At 47.5% G+C, this 19,067-nt stretch overlaps 1 protein-coding gene across 3 annotated transcripts in view; it reads right to left on the bottom strand.

Annotated features, from left to right (window-relative positions):
* CLTCL1 (clathrin heavy chain like 1) overlaps window positions 1-19,067 on the bottom strand; it is a 112,964-nt gene that overhangs the window by 25,388 nt on the left and 68,509 nt on the right. For all 3 annotated transcript variants that reach the window (XM_062182078.1, XM_062182080.1, XM_062182079.1), the window contains 2 exons: window positions 16,916-17,038; window positions 14,667-14,812 (listed from right to left, as the gene is read on the bottom strand). In XM_062182078.1, the coding sequence (XP_062038062.1) occupies window positions 14,667-14,812; window positions 16,916-17,038 (269 nt within the window). The remainder of the gene's footprint in view (window positions 1-14,666; window positions 14,813-16,915; window positions 17,039-19,067) is intronic.

Here is a 19,067-nt window from a genome sequence, read left to right as displayed (position 1 = left end):
GTGGAGCAGCCGGGTCTTGAACTGGCGTCCACATGGGATGCCAGCACTTCAGGTGGCAGATTTACCGGCTAGGCCACAGTGCTAGCCCTGCCAATTTTTTTTCAATTAAAATAAAAAATTTATTTGAGGGGCCAACACTCTGGTGTAGTAAACCTCTGCCTGCAGTGCTGGCATCTGGGTGCTGGTTCAAGTCTCCACTTCCGACCCAGCTCCCTGCTGATGGCCTGGGAAAGCAGTGGAAGATGGCCCAAGTGCTTGGTCCCCTGTATCCCAGTGGGAGGCCCAGAAAATTCCTGGTTCCTGACTTTGGCTTGGTCCAGCTCCGGCCATTGTGGCCATTTGTGGGGGTGAACCAGTGGATGAAAGACCTTTCTCTCTGTAACTATCCATCTCAAGTAAGTAAGTAAATCTTTTAAAAGAAAATTTGAGAGGCAGATAAAGAGAGCTCCCCAGGTTCAAGTATCGTGCCTGAGAAAGCAGCACTTGGGCCCCTACCTCCCATGTGGGACACCACGAAGGTGTTTCAAGTTCCTGGCTTCAGCCTGGCCCAGACCTGGTCGTTTTGGCTATTTGAGGAGTGAATCAGCAGACAGAAGATCTCTCTCTCTAACTCCGCCTCTCAAATAAATAAATCTTAACAACAACAACAAAACTCTCAAAATTCAACAATAAAAAATAAAAACAATTAAGAAGTGAGAAGAGGGGCCAGCGCTGTGGCACAGCCGGTTAAAGCCCCAGCACCCCACGTGCGCATTGGTTCAAGTCTTGGCTGCTCCACTTCCTTTCCAGCTCTCTGCTATGGCCTGGAAAAGCAGCAGAAGATGGCCCAAGTCCTTGGGCCCCTGCACCTATGTGGGAGACTCAGAAGAAACTCCTGGCTCCTGGCTTCAGATCAGCTCAGCTCTGGCCATTGCAGCCTGCTGGGGAGTGAACCAGCGGGTGGAAGACCTCTCTCTCTCTCTCTCTCTCTCTCTCTGTGTCTCCGTCTCTCCCTATAACTTTTTCAAATAAATAAAAATAAATTTTTTTTTAGTATTTATTTAGTTTTTTTTTAAATATTATTTATTTGAGAGGTAGAGTTACAGACAGTGAGAGGAAGAGACAGAGAGAGAGAGATCTTCCCTCCGTTGGTTCACTCCCTAAATGGCCACAACAGCTGGCGCTACGCCAATCCGAAGCCAGGAGCCAGGAGCTTTTTTCAAGTCTCCCACACTGGTGCAGGGGCCAAGGACTTAAGCCATCTTCTACTGCTTTCCCAGGCCATAGCAGAGAGTTGGATTGGAAGTGGAGCAGCCGGGACTAGAACTGGTGCCCATATGGGATGCAGGCACCGCAGGCAGAGGATCAACCTAGTACGCCATGGTGCCGGCCCCTATTTAATTTTTTTACTATAAAAATAAATCTTAAGCCGGCGCCGCGGCTCACTAGGCTAATCCTCCGCCTTGCGGCGCCGGCACACCGGGTTCTAGTCCCGGTCTAGCACCGATCCTGTCCCGGTTGCCCCTCTTCCAGGCCAGCTCTCTGCCTGTGGCCAGGGAGTGCAGTGGAGGATGGCCCAAGTCCTTGGGCCCTGCACCCCATGGGAGACCAGGAGAAGCACCTGGCTCCTGCCATCGGATCAGCGCGGTGCGCCGGCCGCAGCGCGCTACCGCGGCGGCCATTGGAGGGTGAACCAACGGCAAAAGGAAGACCTTTCTCTCTGTCTCTCTCTCACTGTCCACTCTGCCTGTCAAAAAAAAAAAAAAAATCTTAAAAAAAAAAGTGAGAAGATGTGGACTCGCCTTCACCCAAGGGAATGCACGTAGATGAGAAATAAGCACCCAGGAAGTTGTTCAACTTCATTAGCCATCAGGGAAACACGCACTGAAACCACAACGTGTACCACTATACATTATACACGTATTACCATGGCTAAAATAAGAAATACCACTAATACACTAATGCTGCTGAAGATGTGGAGCAACTAGAATGCTCACATGTTGCTGGAAGGAACACAAAATGGTACGGCACTGCTGGACAACAGTATTTTGGCTCTGAAACAGTTACACGCACACAGACCCCATGGCTCAGTGACTGCCAGGTATGTTCCCAGCAACTCTATTCATGATCAACCCATGCTGAAAACAACCCACACGTCCTCCAAAGTGTGTGCAGACAAACTGGGATATTCATAGAATAGGACGCCATTCAGCAGTGGAAAAAAAAAAAAAAAGGAACTGATGAATCCCAAAGGTACTGCCACTCTGCTGAGTGAGAAAATCCTGGCCTTTTTTTTTTTATTTACTTATTTGAGAGGCAGTTATAGAGAGGTCTTCCATCTGCTGGTTCACTCCCCAAATGGCTGCTACAGCAAGAGGTAGGTGATCTGAAACCAGGAGCTTCCTCCAGGTCTCCCATGTGGGTGTAGGGGCCCAAGCACTTGGGCCATTTTCTACTGCTTTCCCAGGCCACAGCAGAGAGCTGGATCATTAGCGGAGAAGCTGGGAGTCAAACTGGCATCCATATGGGATGCCGGCACAGTAGACGGATGCTTAACCAACTACACCACAGTGCCAGCCCCAGCCCGTCTTAACAGACTGCATACTGTCTGATTCCATTTACAGCACATTCCTGAAACAGCAACACTAGAGGGATGGGGGTTGCCAGGGGCTGGGGCTGGCAGCACGCAGGAGCTTTGCAGGGGATGGGCCCACTCTGTATTGTGACTGGGCTGCCCGTATGGCAACATGTACTCCTGCCCCTGGTACTGCACAGGCAGGACAATTTCACTGAACAGGGACGGAAACAAACAACAGTGTTCACACAGGTCCTAGGACTCATCCGGGCTAACTGTACCACAACAGGTTCTAGGACTCATCCGGGCTAACTGCACAACAACTTCCTGAGGATCATGTGGATTGCTCTCACAGTCTTGGCTCCCTTGAGTATTCCTGTCCATTTCTCCTAATTCACACACGTCACGTTCGGTTAGACTTCCCAACAGAGAAAAATGGCTGGGCTTGTGACTCTCCTGGCAGCAAACAGCTTTCCCAGTGTAATGAGCTCCCCCCACAGGGGGGTGGGAGGCCGTGGGAGGCCCGCTGCTCAACATTCTCATCAACACTGATTAGGAGGCTGCTGCCTGCAGGGGAAGGTGCAGGCGGCCTGAGGCTCAAAGGCTGCCCTCCCCCAACCCAGAGCCCTGTTCCAGTGCTCTGTTTGTTTTTTGTTTTTTGTTTTTTTTAATAAGGTTGCTTAGGTTTTTCCATTACGTCTTCTCCATCCTGGGCTTTTTGCTAGTTATGTTGTTGGAAATGGCTTCTCCTCACCTAGAGCTTCCCTTTTTGTCATATAGAATTTTTGAAGATTTATTTATTTATTTGAAAAGCCTAATTACACAGACCAAGGAAGAGACAGAGATCTTGCATCTGCTAGTTTACTGCCCAAATGGTCACAATAGCTCGGGTTGGGCCACTTGGAAGTCAGGAGCTTGAAACTCCATCTGAGTCTCCCATATGGGTGCAGGGGTCCAAGCACTTAGACTATCTTCGCTGTTTTTCTAGGTGCATTAGCAGGCAGCTGGATTTTAAGTGGAGCGGCCAGGATTCAAACCCACACTCCAATATGGCTATTGAAACAGGTGTCATGGAGCCGGAGCTGTGGTGTAGTAGGTTAAGCCTCCACCTGAGGTGCCAGTATGTGCACTGGTTAGAGTCCTGGCTGCTCCGCTTCCAATTGAGCTCCCTGTTATTGAACCTGGGAAAGCAGCAGAAGATGGCCCAAGTGCTTGGGCCCCTGCACCAGTGTGGGAGACCCGGAAGAAGCTCCTGGCTCCTGGCTTTGGATAGGCCCAGCTCTGGCCATTGCGACCACCTGGGGAGTGAACCAGGGAATAGAAGACATCTCTCTGTCTGTGACTCTGCCTCTCAAATAAATATTTTTTTTGCAGGGAATTTGTTTATTGATCATTAATGTTAACCATTCTAAATTGAATATTCACTCAGGAGTTTTGTCACTCTCTTGTCAAAGGACATAATGGAAAAATATTACATAGAACTCAAGCATGGAAATAATAATTAGCAAAATATCTAGCAACAAGTATATGTGCTACATTTAAAAAATTAATCCAAACAAAAATAATCTGAAATATCTCTCTGATTTGGAAGGCTTAAAATGTTCTCTTATATTTTATTTGAGGGTTTCTTTGTCTTTGTTTTTTTTACAAATTGTCACTGTACAAAGAGTTCAAATGGCCTCTAAAACTACTGCCTTAAAATTGCTGGCTTTCAGTAACAGAGGTATAATTTGAATTAACATCAGAGCTTTCTAAAATGGCAACAGGACAGGCATAAGACTTTCTCTAGGCCGGCGCCGTGGCTTAACAGGCTATTCCTCCACCTTGCGGCGCCAGCACACCAGGTTCTAGTCCCGGTTGGGGCGCCGGATTCTATCCCGGTTGCCCCTCTTCCAGGCCAGCTCTCTGCTATGGCCCGGGAAGGCAGTGGAGGATGGCCCAAGTCCTTGGGCCCTGCACCCCACGGGAGACCAGAAGAAGCACCTGGCTCCTGGCTTCGGATCAGCGCGATGTGCCGGCTGCAGCGGCCATTGGAGGGTGAACCAATGGCAAAAAGGAAGACCTTTCTCTCTCTCTCCCTCTCACTATCCACTCTGCCTGTCAAAAAAACAAAAACAAAAAAACAAAAAAAAAACTTTCTCTAGGGGCCGGTGCTATGGCATAGCAGGTAAAGCCACCGCCTGCAGTGCCAGCATCCCAAATGGGCACCGGTTCTAGTCTCGGCTGCTCCACTTCTGATCCACCTCTCTACTGTGGCCTGGGAAAGTAGTAGAAGATGTCCCAAGTCCTTGGGCCCCTGTACCCACATGGGAGACCTGGAAGAAGCTCCTGGCTTCGGATCGGCACAACTCTGCTATTGCGGCCATTTGGGGAGTGAACCAGCAGATGGAAGACCTCTCTCTCTCTCTCTGCCTCTCCTTCTCTGTGTAACTGATTTTCAAATAAATAAATAAATCTTTAAAACAAACAAAAGGACTTTCTCTAGTATCCAAAACCTGTTGTGTCTCTCCCTTGGCTAAGGAACACAGATCTGGACAGCTTTCTAATGCTGCCACAATGCCCTAGAATGCTTTGACAGAGGCTGGCACACTTCATTTCCTTTGCTGACTCTGATGACACTGGGCCAAACAGAAAATGAAGAGAACACTGACAATGGTAACTGACAGAGCAATTAGCTCTGGACCTGGAAGGTCTGGTAAAGTTGATGACCATTCAGAATCAGGTTCTCAAAATTAGGCCAAAAAGGCCTCCATTAAAGAAAAAAGTTCTAAAGTTTATATGCTCCTGGGAGACTATGAACAACACAAGGGAAGCTGAAACACACTATATAATTAAAAATACAGCTTTGCAGAGCAAGTTTATAGGGTTTATAGAATAATGGTCTTTCTAAAGTTTTGCCTGATGTTTAAAATTTCATAAGCGATTTAAACTATGTCACCATAGGAAGCCATTCAATTAACTATATCCAACTAGGAGTAACTTCTGAAATGCTTTGAAAAAGGACAATGACAAAACTTGCAAATATGAAAAACCTGTCTCCAAATTTAGAGTATATAATCTTACTACCAATTGCCAATTCTTAAAATAGAAGACTACTGCATGTCCAGATACTCCATCTTAATCAAGGTTAGCACTAACACAGAAATCTTAATAGAACTGTATTGTTGCAAAATATTGTCAACACTTCTCAAATGCACCATTTATGCTATACCTCACTTTTGTTTTTACTTCCCTTATAATATTAAAATAATGAATATGGTCTTTGACAGTCCTAAGTAGAAATTTAAAATAAGGTAGTGTTATTAACTTCTTGCTAGAACTGGCTTAAAATCTACTTACCAAGTAAGAATGGTAAACTTTATTTATTTTTTTTAGAATAGTAAACTTTAAATTTTACTCAGAAAGGAGATGAATTCTGATCTACTCCTAATGTCTACCTAAAACATCTCATCATTTTAGTTTAGTTTATAGCAATTTTCTGGGAATATATTATTGTTGTACATCAGAAAAAAGTCCAACCAACTATATAAATTATCTGTCAACCTTTTGACAGAAACAAAATATTCTTTTGAAAAATCTAGAATAATCTGAGAATTACCAGTGCTGTTCATTAAAAATTGATGAATAATAAATGCAGTTTATTTTGTTACCAAAGCAAAAATAGGATGGTAAACTTCCAAATGGAACATGTCAAAGAACAAGAACTAGAACAATAGTAACATTTCATAAAAAATAAATCTTGGCTGGCACCATGGCTCACTAGGCTAATCTTCCGCCTGCGGTGCCGGCACCCCGGGTTCTAGTCCCAGTCAGGGAGCTGGATTCTGTCCCAGTTGCTCCTCTTCCAGTCCAGCTCTCTGCTGTGGCCCGGGAAGGCAGTGGAGGATGGCCCAAGTGCTTGGGCCCTGCACCCGCATGGGAGACCAGGAGAAGCACCTGGCTCCTGGATTCGGATCTGCACTGCGCGCCAGTCGCAGCGGCCATTTGGGGGGTGAACCAACGGAAGGAAGACCTTTCTCTTTGTCTCCCTATCTCACTAACTCTGTTAAAAAAAAAAAATCTTAAAAAAAAAAATAAAAGAGGGGGCTTAACCCAGAACCAGGACACCAGCCCTCCTTTCTTCCATTTTTATGATAAAGTTCTTAAGTAGAACACAGTCCTATTGGTTTTTCACTAAAGGTTGATGTTTTCTAGTGATTGGCTTAAGAATTTATTAGGTCATAAAATTACATTTTCTAAATGTAAACTCTAAAGATAGGAGTTTTCTCTTTCACCTTTTTTTTTTTTAAATTTCTCATAGCATGCACAATTTTAATTGTTTCACATATGGATAAACCAACTGTCTCAACACCACCTACTGAAGTCTAATGTTTCCATCTGTATAGTCAGTTCTGCCGCAGATAAACTATTTTACATACATGTGGATTATGTTTTAGGGCTCTTTATTCTATTATGATGTCTCATTTCTCTATTCCTTTGACAAAATCATCATGCCACTCCCAGGTCTTAGGTAAATTACTTCCCATTTTAGGAGCATCTTGGGACTATTTTTCTGATCTTTTACTCTTTTGACTTAAATTTTACAATCTTGGGGTGGACATCTGGTTTAGTGAAGACACTACATGGGATGCCCGCATCAAAGCCTGGGTTTTATGTCCTGGCTCTGCTGCTGACTCCAGCTCCCTGCTGGTGTACACTCTGGGAGACAGAGAGCAGGGATGGCTCAAGTAGTTACAGACTCCTGCCACTCACAAGGGAGAGCTGGATGGAGTTTCCAGCTCCTGGCTTCAGCCTGGCCCAGCCCTGGCTATGGTGGGCATTTGGGGAGTAAACGAGTGGGAGCATTCTACATTTCTGCCTCTCAGATAAATAAAATATGGATTGCTACTGATACTGAATTGAATTTGATTTAGAATTGGTGTCTTTCAACAAGATTTTCTGATCATTGCTGAATTATATCAAGCTGCTTGAATAGAATGACAGATGTTCACTTTGTTCTTTACAGTTATTTCACTTTTGGGTCTGTTTTTCTTTAATAATCAAGCCTACTTATTAAATACATCATGTAAATTAATTTCAGCAAGCTTAATTACCTATTAATGGTTATACCTAAATTTTTAAGATTTTATTTATTTGAAAGGCAGAGTTAGAGAAGGAGAGACAGACAGAGACAGAGACAGGGAAAGCAAGCTTTTACTCTCTGGTTCACTCTCCAAATGGCCGCAAAGGCCAGAGCTGGGCTGGGCCAAAGCCAGGAACTTCTTCCAGGTTTCCCATGTGGGTGCACAGGCCTAAGCACCTGGGCCATCCTCTGCTGTTTTCCCAGGGCATTAGCAGGGAGCTAGATTGGAAGCAGAGCAACTGGGACTTGAATTGGCACCCATATGGGATGTGGGCATTGTAGGCAGAAGCTTAATCTGCTACACCACAACGCTGGTCCCTTTAAGATAATTTTAAAACACATTTATTATTATCTTAATTTTTTAGAGTTATTTAGGTATTTGACAGGCAGAGTAATGGGGGATAAGGGAGGATCTACCATCCACTAGGTCACTCTCTGAATGGCCACAAAAGCCAAGTCTGGGCCAGACAGAAGCCAGGAGCCAGGAGCTTTTTCCTGATCTTCCTTGTGGGTAGCAGGGGCCCAAGTACTTAGGACATCTTCTGTTGCTCTCCCAGGCACACTAGCAGGGAGATGGACTGGAAGCAGAGCAGCTGGGATTTGAACTAACACTCCGATATGGAATGCTGGCATTGCAGGAGGCAGCTGAACCCACTGTACCACAATGTCAACTCCTATTGTCCTGTGTGTGTGTGTGTGTGTTTTTAAAGATTTATTTTATTCATTTGAAAGGGTTACAGAGAGAGGTAGAGACACAGAGAGAGGTCTTCCATCCACTGGTTCACTCCCCAGAAGGCCTAGATGGCCAGAGCTGTGCCGATCCAAAGCCAGGAGCCAGGAGCTTCCTCGGGTTCTCCCACGTGGGTGCAGGGGCCCAAGGACTTGGGCCATCCTCCACTGATTTCCAAGGCCATAGCAGAAAGCTGGATTGGAAGAGGAGCAGCCAGGACTAGAACTGGTGCCCATATGGGATGCCAGTGCTTCAGGCCAGGGCTTTAACCCACTGTCCCTCAGCACCAGCCCCTGTGTGTGTGTATTTTAATATACTTATTGTTTCTTTATAAAGATATAATTGTGGCCGGCGCTGTGGCTCAATAGGCTAATCCTCCACCTTGCGGCGCCGGCACACCGGGTTCTAGTCCCGGTTGGGGCTCCGGAGTCTGTCCCGGTTGCCCCTCTTCCAGTCCAGCTCTCTGCTGTGGCCCGGGAGTGCAGTGGAGGATGGCCCAAGTGCTTGGGCCCTGCACCCCATGGGAGACCAGGAGAAGCACCTGGCTCCTGCCTTCAGATCAGCACAGTGTGCTGGCCGCAGCACGCCAGCCGTGCCGGCCATTGGAGGGTGAACCAACGGCAAAAAGGAAGACCTTTCTCTCTCTCTCACTGTCCACTCTGCCTGTCAAAAAAAAAAAAAAAAAAAAAAAAAAGATATAATTGTTCCATCAATTACTTTAGAGGCATGTTAAAATCTTCCACTATGATATTTTTGCCCATATCTCCTTACATGGCTGCTAATGTTTGCTTGTTTAGCTAGAGGCTACATTATTAGGTACATATAAATGCAGGCTATCTCCCTGATGATGGAACTTTTCATCATTATGTATGTGGCTCTCATATTCAATAATGCTTTTTACTTGAAAGTCTATTTTGTGTGATACTAATACCACCAGGTTTGTTTGTTTCAGGTTTGATATTTGCATAATGATCTGTTTGTTCTTTTATAACATGTCAACCTTGCATAAACCTTGTTTTAGATATGCTGTATAAAAAGCATGTTCATGGTCTTGTTTCTCTATGCATTCTGACCATCTGTGTCTTTTTACAAATATTACCCATTTTTAAAAAATATTTATTTCAGAGACAAAGAAAGACATGGATGGAGAGATCTTTCATCTAGCTGGTTCACTTCCCAAATACTCAAACTCAACTTGGGTCTCCTGTGTGGGTGTACCAGTCTCTGCCTCCCAGGGTGCCCATTACCAGGAAGTGGAGTCAGAGTTCAGTATCCCAGGCCCTCTGATACAGCACGCAGCAGTCCACAGCAGTGTCTTCACCAGTGCACCAAGTGCCCCCCTCCATCCCTGCCACTCACCTGGAGCGTACGATCCACAACATTTAACACACTTGTCGCTCACCTGGAGCGTACGACCCACAACATTTAACACACTTGTTGTCATTATTTGGATTCGCTCTTCACCGCATTTTATGCTTGCCATCTCTCCCTACCTCTTCTGTGTACCTTTCTTGGCCTTTTTTGGGGCTGACAGTTTTCCCATCCTATTTTTTTTTAACATTCAACTGGTTTAGAAGTTAGACACTCAGCTCTGATAGTGGATCTGCCTGCAATTTTAATATGGAATACTTGGCCAAGACTGACCCTAATTATTATCTTCTTCCTACAATACTACCTCCCAACTTACATTCAGCTACTAAGAATTTTAGCTCCTTTTACCTAACGCTGCAATGTATTTTTGTTTTATACGGACACCGTTGTTTTGCTCTCTTTACTTTCTTGCACCCATGTGGGATTGTTTTCCTTCTGCAACGCTGTTGCCTCCTGGGGCCATAGTGTCAGCTGTTCCTTCTCATCTCCCAGAAGTTCCCTTACAGTAGCTCAGCTAGTCATAAACTCTCAAGTTCAATCTATACAAAAATATCTATCTCATCTTACTCTTATTTTTAAGAAAGCACACCGCTTTAAGTTGACAACTACTTCTCTGAGCATCTTATCATTTTATTGCTCTTTGATTTCCACTGAGGCTATTGATAAATCCTGACCGTCTCATTCACAGTCCTTTGTAGGAAGTTTATCTTTTCTTTGGATATATATATTTTTTCTTTCTTTCTTCTTTTTTTTTTTTGACAGGCAGAGTGGACAGTGAGAGAGAGACAGAGAGAAAGGTCTTCCTTTTGCCGTTGGTTCACCCTCCAATGGCCGCCGCGGTAGGCGCGCTGCGGCCGGCGCACCGTGCTGATCCAATGGCAGGAGCCTGGTGCTTCTCCTGGTCTCCCATGGGGTGCAGGGCCCAAGGACTTGGGCCATCCTCCACTGCACTCCCTGGCCACAGCAGAGAGCTGGCCTGGAAGAGGGGCAACCGGGACAGGATTGGTGCCCCAACTGGGACTAGAACCTGGTGTGCCGGTGCCGCAAGGCGGAGGATTAGCCTAGTGAGCCGCGGCGCCGGCCTGGATATATATATTTTTAAAAATTTATTTATTTACTTGAAAGAGTTACAGAGAGAGAAGGAGGAAGAGAGAGGTCTTCCATCTGCTAGTTCACTCCCCAAATGGCTGGAGATGCACCGTTCCAAAGCGAGGCGCCAGGGGCGTCTTCTGGGTCTGCAGTGTGGGTGCAGCGGCCCAAGCACTTGGGTTGTCCTCTGCTGCTTTCCCAGGCCATTAGCAGGGAACTGGATAGAAGGTGGAGCAGCTAGGACTCAAATCAGTGCCCATATGGGATGCCGGTGTCGCAGGTGGTGGTTTCCCTGCTACGCCATCGCGCCGTGCTGGCCCCTCTCTAGATATTGTTAAATATGCTATTTGGTATTCTGCAGTTTTGTTATAATGTGTGTAAGGTGGATTTGAAAAGTTAATCCTCCTTGGGATTTGCTGAGCATCCTGAATCTGAAGGCTGGAAATCTGTCAGTTTTGTTAAAGTCTCCATTATTCTCGCCCAGATAGCCTATCTTTCATGCTCTGCTCAGACACTTGGATTGGATCTCCTGTCAACCTCTGCATTTCTTAATCTCTTTCATATTTTCTACCCATTTATCTCAGCTACAGTTTTGCATTTGTTCGAACCTATCTCCCAGCTCACTGACTCTGTAATGCTGCTGAACCCAGTTTATTTCAGATTGTGTGGGTGTGACTCAGCTTTACCTGGTACTTAAACAATATCTGTTTAATCTTTTTTGGATTTAAAACCACTACATGGGGGCTGCCACTTGTGATGTCGACATCCCACACTGGAGAACCAGTTTTGAGTCCTAGCTGCTCTGCCTCTGATCCAGCTCCCTGCTCATGTGCCTGGGAAAGCAGCAGAAGATGCCCAAGTGCTTGGGCCCCTGCACCCACTTGGGAGATCCAGGAGCAGCTCCTGGCTCCTGGCTTTAGGACCCCACCATTGCAGCCATTTGTGGAAATGAACCAGTGGATGGAAGATCTCTTTCCCTTTCAAATAAATAAGTCTTAAAAAAATAAAATAAAACCACTACATGTACTTATCAATGGTCCCTTGCTTCCTCATGCATTTTTGCTAGAAGTGGGTCCTTCTTAACAGGATTCATGTTTGTCTCTGGTGGAGATCTGAGGGTACTATCTGATGGCAATCATTGTAAAGTTAAATTCCTGACCCATGGACTTTAAACACCATGCCAGTTAAAATGAACCTATATGAAGCCCTAAGAGGAACCAGCCTGTCAGGGCCAGTTCTGTCCTCATAATCTAGCCCTGTGGTTCAAAAGGGAGACTTTGGGGCTGGCGCCGTGGAGCACTAGGTTAATCCTCTGCCTGTGGCGCCAGCATCCCTTATGGCTGCCGGTTCTAGTCCCGGTTGCTCCTCTTCCAGTCCAGCTTTCTGCTGTGGCCTGGGATAGCGGTAGAAGATGGCACAAGTCCTTGGGCCCCTGCACCCACATGGGAGACCGGGAAGAAGCTCCTGGCTCCTGGCTCCTGGCTTCAGATTGGTGCAGCTCCAGCCATTGCAGCTATCTAGGGAGTGAACCAGCGGAGGGAAGACCTTTCTTTCTCTCTCTCTCTCTCACTGTCTGTAACTCTGCCTATCAAATAAATAAAATCTTAAAAAAAAAAATAAGGGAGACTTTCTGTTGGGATCTGGCTGACCTCTCAGCACAGGGCTAAGCAACCTAGTTAGTGCGTCCTTGCATTTAAAAGGGGTTTCTTAGCAGACAACAAACCTTTTGCCCTGTGTCCTGCAGGGTATAAGGATTATAGCCTGGGCTCAACATCAGCCAGACTGTGTTCTTTTCTGGGTTTCTGTCCACTTAAAATTTAATTAATTCATTCCTTTATTTTCACTTCAAAAAGGCAGGGAGACACAAGACAGAACTTCCATTCATTGGTTCACTCTCCAGAAGCCTGCAACACCTGGGGCAGGGACTGACCAGGCCAAAGCCAAGAGGCCAGAATTCAATCCAGGTCTCTTATGTGGGTGGCAGGGACCCAAGTACTTGAGTCATCACCTTCTGCCTCCCAGGGTGCACACTAGCAGGAAGCTGGAGTCAGAAGTGAACCAGGCCCTGTGATACAGAGTATGCGTGTCTAAAGCAGATGCCTACCCACTATGCCAGACACCAGCCCTTATTTTTATTTATTGTGAAATCTCAGCTATCTTTACTTGCCAGCTCACTGATTCATTTTAACACACAGTCCATGTGATGTGCCCCAAATTTAAGTATTTCCAGTGCCTGGATCTGTCTTGGTCTCTAGGTACCCAGACCATGTACTACCCATGCTAGGCTATTTCCACTGACAAATAAAATGACGTGTGTCAGACAATCACAGACAGCGAAATCCTGAAGCCACTTTGTGTGCTGGAAAGCAGCAGTGTTTAGGAGACAGCAGAGTGGGAATCCCCTTCCAGTGTCTGCAAGCTAACACCGGTCAGCGGAGTCTGCTCAGACCACAGGCAGGCCGGCTCGCCACCTCACACACCAGAATGCTGGCTGGCATCCTATAATCAGTCAGAGCTTGTGATCCCATTAGAACAGAATTTCACACTCCATAATGTACCACAGAGGAATCCCAAAGTTAAAGACCACACACATGGGGGCCAGCGTTGTGGTGTAGCTGGTTAAACTGCCACCTGTGACGCCAGCATCCCATAGGGGCACCGGTTTGAGTCTCAGCTGCTCCACTTCTTCTTCTTCTTTTTTTTTTTTTTTTTTTTTTAAGATTTATTTTATTTATTTGAAAGAGAGAGTTACAGAGAGTTAGAGGCAGACAGAGAGGTCTTCCACCTGCTGGTTCACTCCCCAGATGGCTGCAACGGCTGGAGCTGCGCCGATCCGAAGCCAGGAGCTGATCCACTTCTGATCCAGCTCCCTGCTAATGGCCTGGGAAAAGCAGGAAAGGATGACCCACGTGTTTGGGCCCCTGCCACCTACTTAGAAGACCTGGATGAAGCTCCTGAACTCCCTGGCTATTGTGGCTATCTCAGAAGTGCACCAGCAGATGGAAGATCTCTCTCTCTCTCTCTCTCTCAAATACACAAATCTTATATCAAAATCTTATATACCCCAGCCCAGAACCTCTGCTAGTCAATTTATTTTTTTAAATACATTTTAAAATTTATTTATTTGAGAGGCAGCATTACAGAGAGAGGGAAAGGCAGAGAGCTGGATCGAAGAGGAGCAGCCAAGACATATGGGATGCTGGTGCTGCAGGCACAGGCTTAGTCTACCTCACCACGGTGCCACAGCAATGGCCCCTGATAGTGAATTAAAAGAGATGACCTACCAGGCGGCCCTGTGCCAAAGCACGCCTTCCTACCTGCAAGATGTCTGCCCATGCTGCAGCTTCCACCCAGAATTCTCAGCCCCACCACAGCTCCCACTCACCTGGACTCTATGCCTGGCTCCCAGCAAGTCTTCCCTTCAATATGCTTCTCCCGGCACCTCTTTCTAAGCTATGCACACCCTGGTTTTAAGAGCTTCACATGCACTTGGACCCCACGAGGCCCTCATGAAATGCTGGCTCCCCATCTCTGAGCACTGTTGCTGTGCCAGAGTGTGGGCCAGAGCGGAAAGAGGGATGGAGGTTTCTGGAAAAGGGCACATTTAGAGGTAGGATTCAGGTAACAGAAGGGGAGGGCTGGACTGAACTTACAGGAGGAGCAAGTGGACTGGCCACAAGCCTGGGTGTCAGAGGATGGGGAGGTGGACAGGTAAAGCCAAACAAGACCACAAGGGGCGCGAACACTGAGCAGACGCCTGCAGCTGAGCAAGCCCATGGCTGTCTCTGGCGCACCCTCACCTGTGCTCACTGAAGATGGAGTTGTCCAGAACAATCTTCTCCAGCAGCTCGATCAGCTCATTGGGCAGGTCAGCTGTCATAAAAGCCTTGACAGTGACGGAGACCTCCTCAGGATCCTGTGTCTCTGACAAGGCTGTCTGTACCACCTGGTTTTGAAAGAGCCCGATCAGTGTGGAATAAGGCTGGTTCTGCGAAGGCAGAGGGAAGCAGTGGACCCCTGTGTGGCGCTCTGGAGCGGGCCCAGAGAAATGGCAGGCTTCTCAAGCTAGACAGTGAAGGGCTGCCTGCAACAGGAGCTCTCAGGGAATCCTCTGTTTTCTGTTTTGACATCAAACGGGCTACAGGCTCTTACCTCTGCTCCATGGACCACAGTGTCTAAATTTACTCCAAGGCCAGTAACGGCACACAAAGCTTGTGTCTGCTTCCATCCGTGATTTTAAAGCCACTACTCCCAGCAGACACTAGGGCAGCCATTCAGACATGGCTGGGGCCTGTGGCAGCCTCCTAGCTAGCAGAGCACCACTGCCGCTGTGGCACAGTTCACTGCAGGGGCGCCAGCAGGTGCAATCAGGGCACCCTTCAAAAAACTCAGTGATAGGAGAAGAGGCTGTTTTCCCAAGAACACACACCCCCAACGAGAGCAGGCTGGAGGGCAGCGCTCTCCCTCTGCCCTTTGTGCAGGGACCTGCAGTGCCTCTAGAGACCTATCCCAGGGGCCAAGTGTTTGGTGTTCCTCAGGGGTGGGCTCCAGCCATAAATCAAGGGGAAAGAGCAGCCGGCTCTGAGGGGGCCTTAGGCAAGCCATGAACTTCCACCTTAAAGGAACCGAAACCAAAGTCAACCAAGGCCACCTCCTGGGTTGTCTCTTGGTTCTCAATGCCCTTGTGAGGTGTGTAAGTTCTGCCCCTGTGGAGTTTGTAAGTCACCACAACAGCAAACAGGGGAGTCACAGAAAAGTAGCCCAGGAGCCCAACTGGGGACCCAGAGGCTCGGAGGAGGGGTCCCATGGCACAGCACACGCAGCCCAGCCGACTGCGGCATCCAACTGCTCACTCTTGAGAACCTTAGAGCAGCCTGAGTAAGTACACGTGGTTCGTTTTAAGGGCAAAACTACATTTCCACCACAGATTCCAGTCAACACAGGACACCCAGCCTAGGTCACCTCAGGACATTGCTTTCTCCAAGTAAACTTTCTGTAATAAGGTTCTACACCAGACACCAGGCAGAGGGCACCGCAGGAGAGTAGCCCCCAGGAGGTGGCTTCAGCATCAATTAAGCAGACGGAAGGACCAGACCAGCACAGAAACAGGAAGACTGAGAGCTCCCGCTGGCTTGACCCCTGTGCAGTACTGAAGCTCCCCTGCCTGGGCCAACACCAGCCGGGTCACCTGTGTGGCAGGCCAGGTGGCTGATGTCTGTGAACCTGGAGCTAGATCCCCAGCAGAACCCAAACAGACGCTGGCCCTGGCACTTTGCTGTCCGATGTTTCCATCAGGTTTGGGATGAGGTGGATTAAATCTGCAGGCAAATCCTCAAGACTGGAAAGTCAGAGGCTGACATAGTAACTTTCCAAAACAACACGGACTTCTCTGAATCTGAATGTGCTCAAAGTTAAAAGTCTAATCAAAAGGAAATAATGGTGTGGGTTTGAGGAGGGCAGCGGACAGAAAACAGTGAGATCCAAACCCGCTTCCTTGGCTGGAGCAGGGTTTTGTTCCCGCACTGGTCTTGGCCCATCCCTAAGCCACACCCCCAGCAGCCTCGGGACAAGGCTCAGGTCTGAGGCTGCAACCAGAGGACAGGCCCCACAGAGCTGCAGGAAGCCCACCCAGAGTCTGAGGCCGAATCCCACAGGCCATGCTGTGTCTAGTAACAACCTCCAGCCACAGCACGTGATTCTAGCCCCAAGGAGGTGCTGGGCAGTTACAACGGCACAAGGGCCTCTCCAACCCAGGGACAGCAGCTGAGCCAACCTGAGAGTCACTTCACTTCTGTTCACAGGGGCTGCGCTGGCCAAATGATTTAGGACACACATACAGGCAGCCATTGGGCATTTTGCTGGGGCTGTACAGCTCTGCTTCAGGTACAGGAGCCAACTCTGTGCCCTTGGCCAATAATCCACTCTGGAGCCCACCACTTTTAGCAGAGCCCCTCCTGCAGAGGAGAAGACTTCCCAGAGCCATAGGAGGTTTGAACCCCCAACAACAAAACCAGCCGCCTGAGCCCCCGGATGATGGGCTGTACCTCACCTGGTCTATCAGCTGTCTCCTAGATGGGTTGGTCTCTTCCAGGACGTGAGCCCAGAGCTCTGGGTCCTTGCGGCGCACCAGATAGCGGGCCTCACTTTTGAACAGAGAATTCTCATTGCAAACCTGAAATGAGCACACCTGTGTATGACACAACCGACGGACACTCCCTGGGAGGGCACAACCCAGCTAGTCCCCTCCGTCCCTACTTCTCATTTGCACAGCCTGCGTTCCAGCGAGACATTGTGTTTTAGCACAGACAAGCTGCCATTCCACAGGGTTAATTCTGCACCCCTCAGACACACAACACACCCCAAAAGGCCACAGGGAAGAGCCACACTCCAGCCAGTGGAACTTTCTGTGATGATAAACATTCTGTCCTATGCTGTCTGACGCAGCCACCACTGGTTACTGGAGGCGATCAAGCACTTAATATGTGGTGTACAACTGAGCAACTAAACTAGCAATGTTAATTTTAGAAAAGAACGGGGCTGGCGCTGTGATATTATAGGTTAAACATCCGCCTGTGGCACCAGCATCCCATATGGGCGCCCATTCGTGTCCTGGCTGCTCCTCTTTGGATCCAGCTCTCTGCTATGGCCTGGGAAGGCAGTGGAAGATGGCCCAACTGCTTGGGCCCTTGCACTCACATGGGAGACCTAGAAGGTCCTGGCTCCTGGCTTTGGATCAGTACTACTTTGGCCGTTATGGCAACCTGGGGAGTGAACCAGAGGATGGAAGACCTTTGTGTTTCTGTCTCTCACTTTTTCTGTAACTCTGCCTCTCAAGTAAAACAATCTTTTTTTTTTTCCCTGACAGGCAGAGTGGACAGTGAGAAAGAGAGACAGAGAGAAAGGTCTTCCTTTTCCATTGGTTCACCCCGCAATGGCCGCTGTGGCGGGTGCGATGCGGCCAGCGTACTGTGCTGATCCGAAGCCAGGAGCCAGGTGCTTCTCCTGGTCTCCCATGCAGGTGCAGGGCCCAAGCACTTGGGCCATCTTCCACTGCCTTCCCGGGCCACAGCAGAGAGCTGGACAGGAAGAGGAGCGACCGGGACAGAATCCGGTGCCCCGACCGGGACTAGAACCCAGTGTGCGGCTCCACAGGCGGAGGATTAGCCTAGTGAGCCACGGCGCCGGCCCTTAGTTAAATTTCAATACTTAAGATTAATTGTGTATTAATTACAGAATTAAACCAATAGTATTAAGTACAACAAAAAAATACTAAAAGGGATAAAGTATTAAGTTGTTCATCAACAGTCAGGGCAAGAGCTGATCAAGGCAGTGTTTCACATAGTATCCATTTCACTTCAACAGGTTTCCTTTTTGGTGCTTGAGCAGTTGTCACCTATCAGGGAGAACATATGATATTTGTCCCTCTGGGACTGGCTTATTTCACTGAGCATAAGGTGTTCCAGGTTCCTCCATTTTGTTGCAAATGACAGGATTTCATTGTTTTTTTACTGCTGTATAGTATTCTATAGAGTATATGTCCCATAATTTCTTTATCCAGTCTACTGTTGATGGGCATTTGGGTTGATTCCAGGTCTTAGCTATTGTGAATTGAGCTGCAATAAACATTAAGGTGCAGACCGCTTTTTTGTTTGCCAATTTAATGTCCTTTGGGTAAATTCCAAGGAGTGGGATGGCTGGGTTGTATGGTAGGGCTATATTCAGGTTTCTGAGGAATCTCCAGACTGACTTCCACAGTGGCTTAACCAGTTTGCATTCCCACCAACAGTGGGTTAGTGTCCCTTTTTCCCCACATCCTTGCCAGCATCTGTTGTTGGTAGATTGCTGAATGTGAGCCATTCTCACCGGGGTGAGGTGAAACCTCATTGTGGTTTTGATTTTCATTTTTCTGATGGCTAGTGATCTTGAACATTTTCTCATGTGCCTATTGGCCATTTGGATTTCCTCTTTCGAAAAATGTATATTGAGGTCCTTGGCCCATCTCTGAAGTGGGTTGTTTTGATGTTGCGGAGTTTCTTGATCTCTTTGTAGATTCTGGTTACTAGTCCTTGATCTGTTGCATAGTTTGCAAATATTTTTTCCCATTCTGTCGGTTGCCTCTTCACTTTCCTGACTGTTTCTTTTGCAGTACAGAAACTTCTCAATTTGATGCAAATCCAATAGTTAATTTTGGCTTTGACTGC

The sequence above is a fragment of the Lepus europaeus genome, chromosome 23 (genome assembly GCF_033115175.1).
Source record: "Lepus europaeus isolate LE1 chromosome 23, mLepTim1.pri, whole genome shotgun sequence".
Lineage (NCBI taxonomy): Eukaryota > Metazoa > Chordata > Mammalia > Lagomorpha > Leporidae > Lepus > Lepus europaeus.
This window is presented reverse-complemented; position numbering and strand designations above follow the sequence as displayed.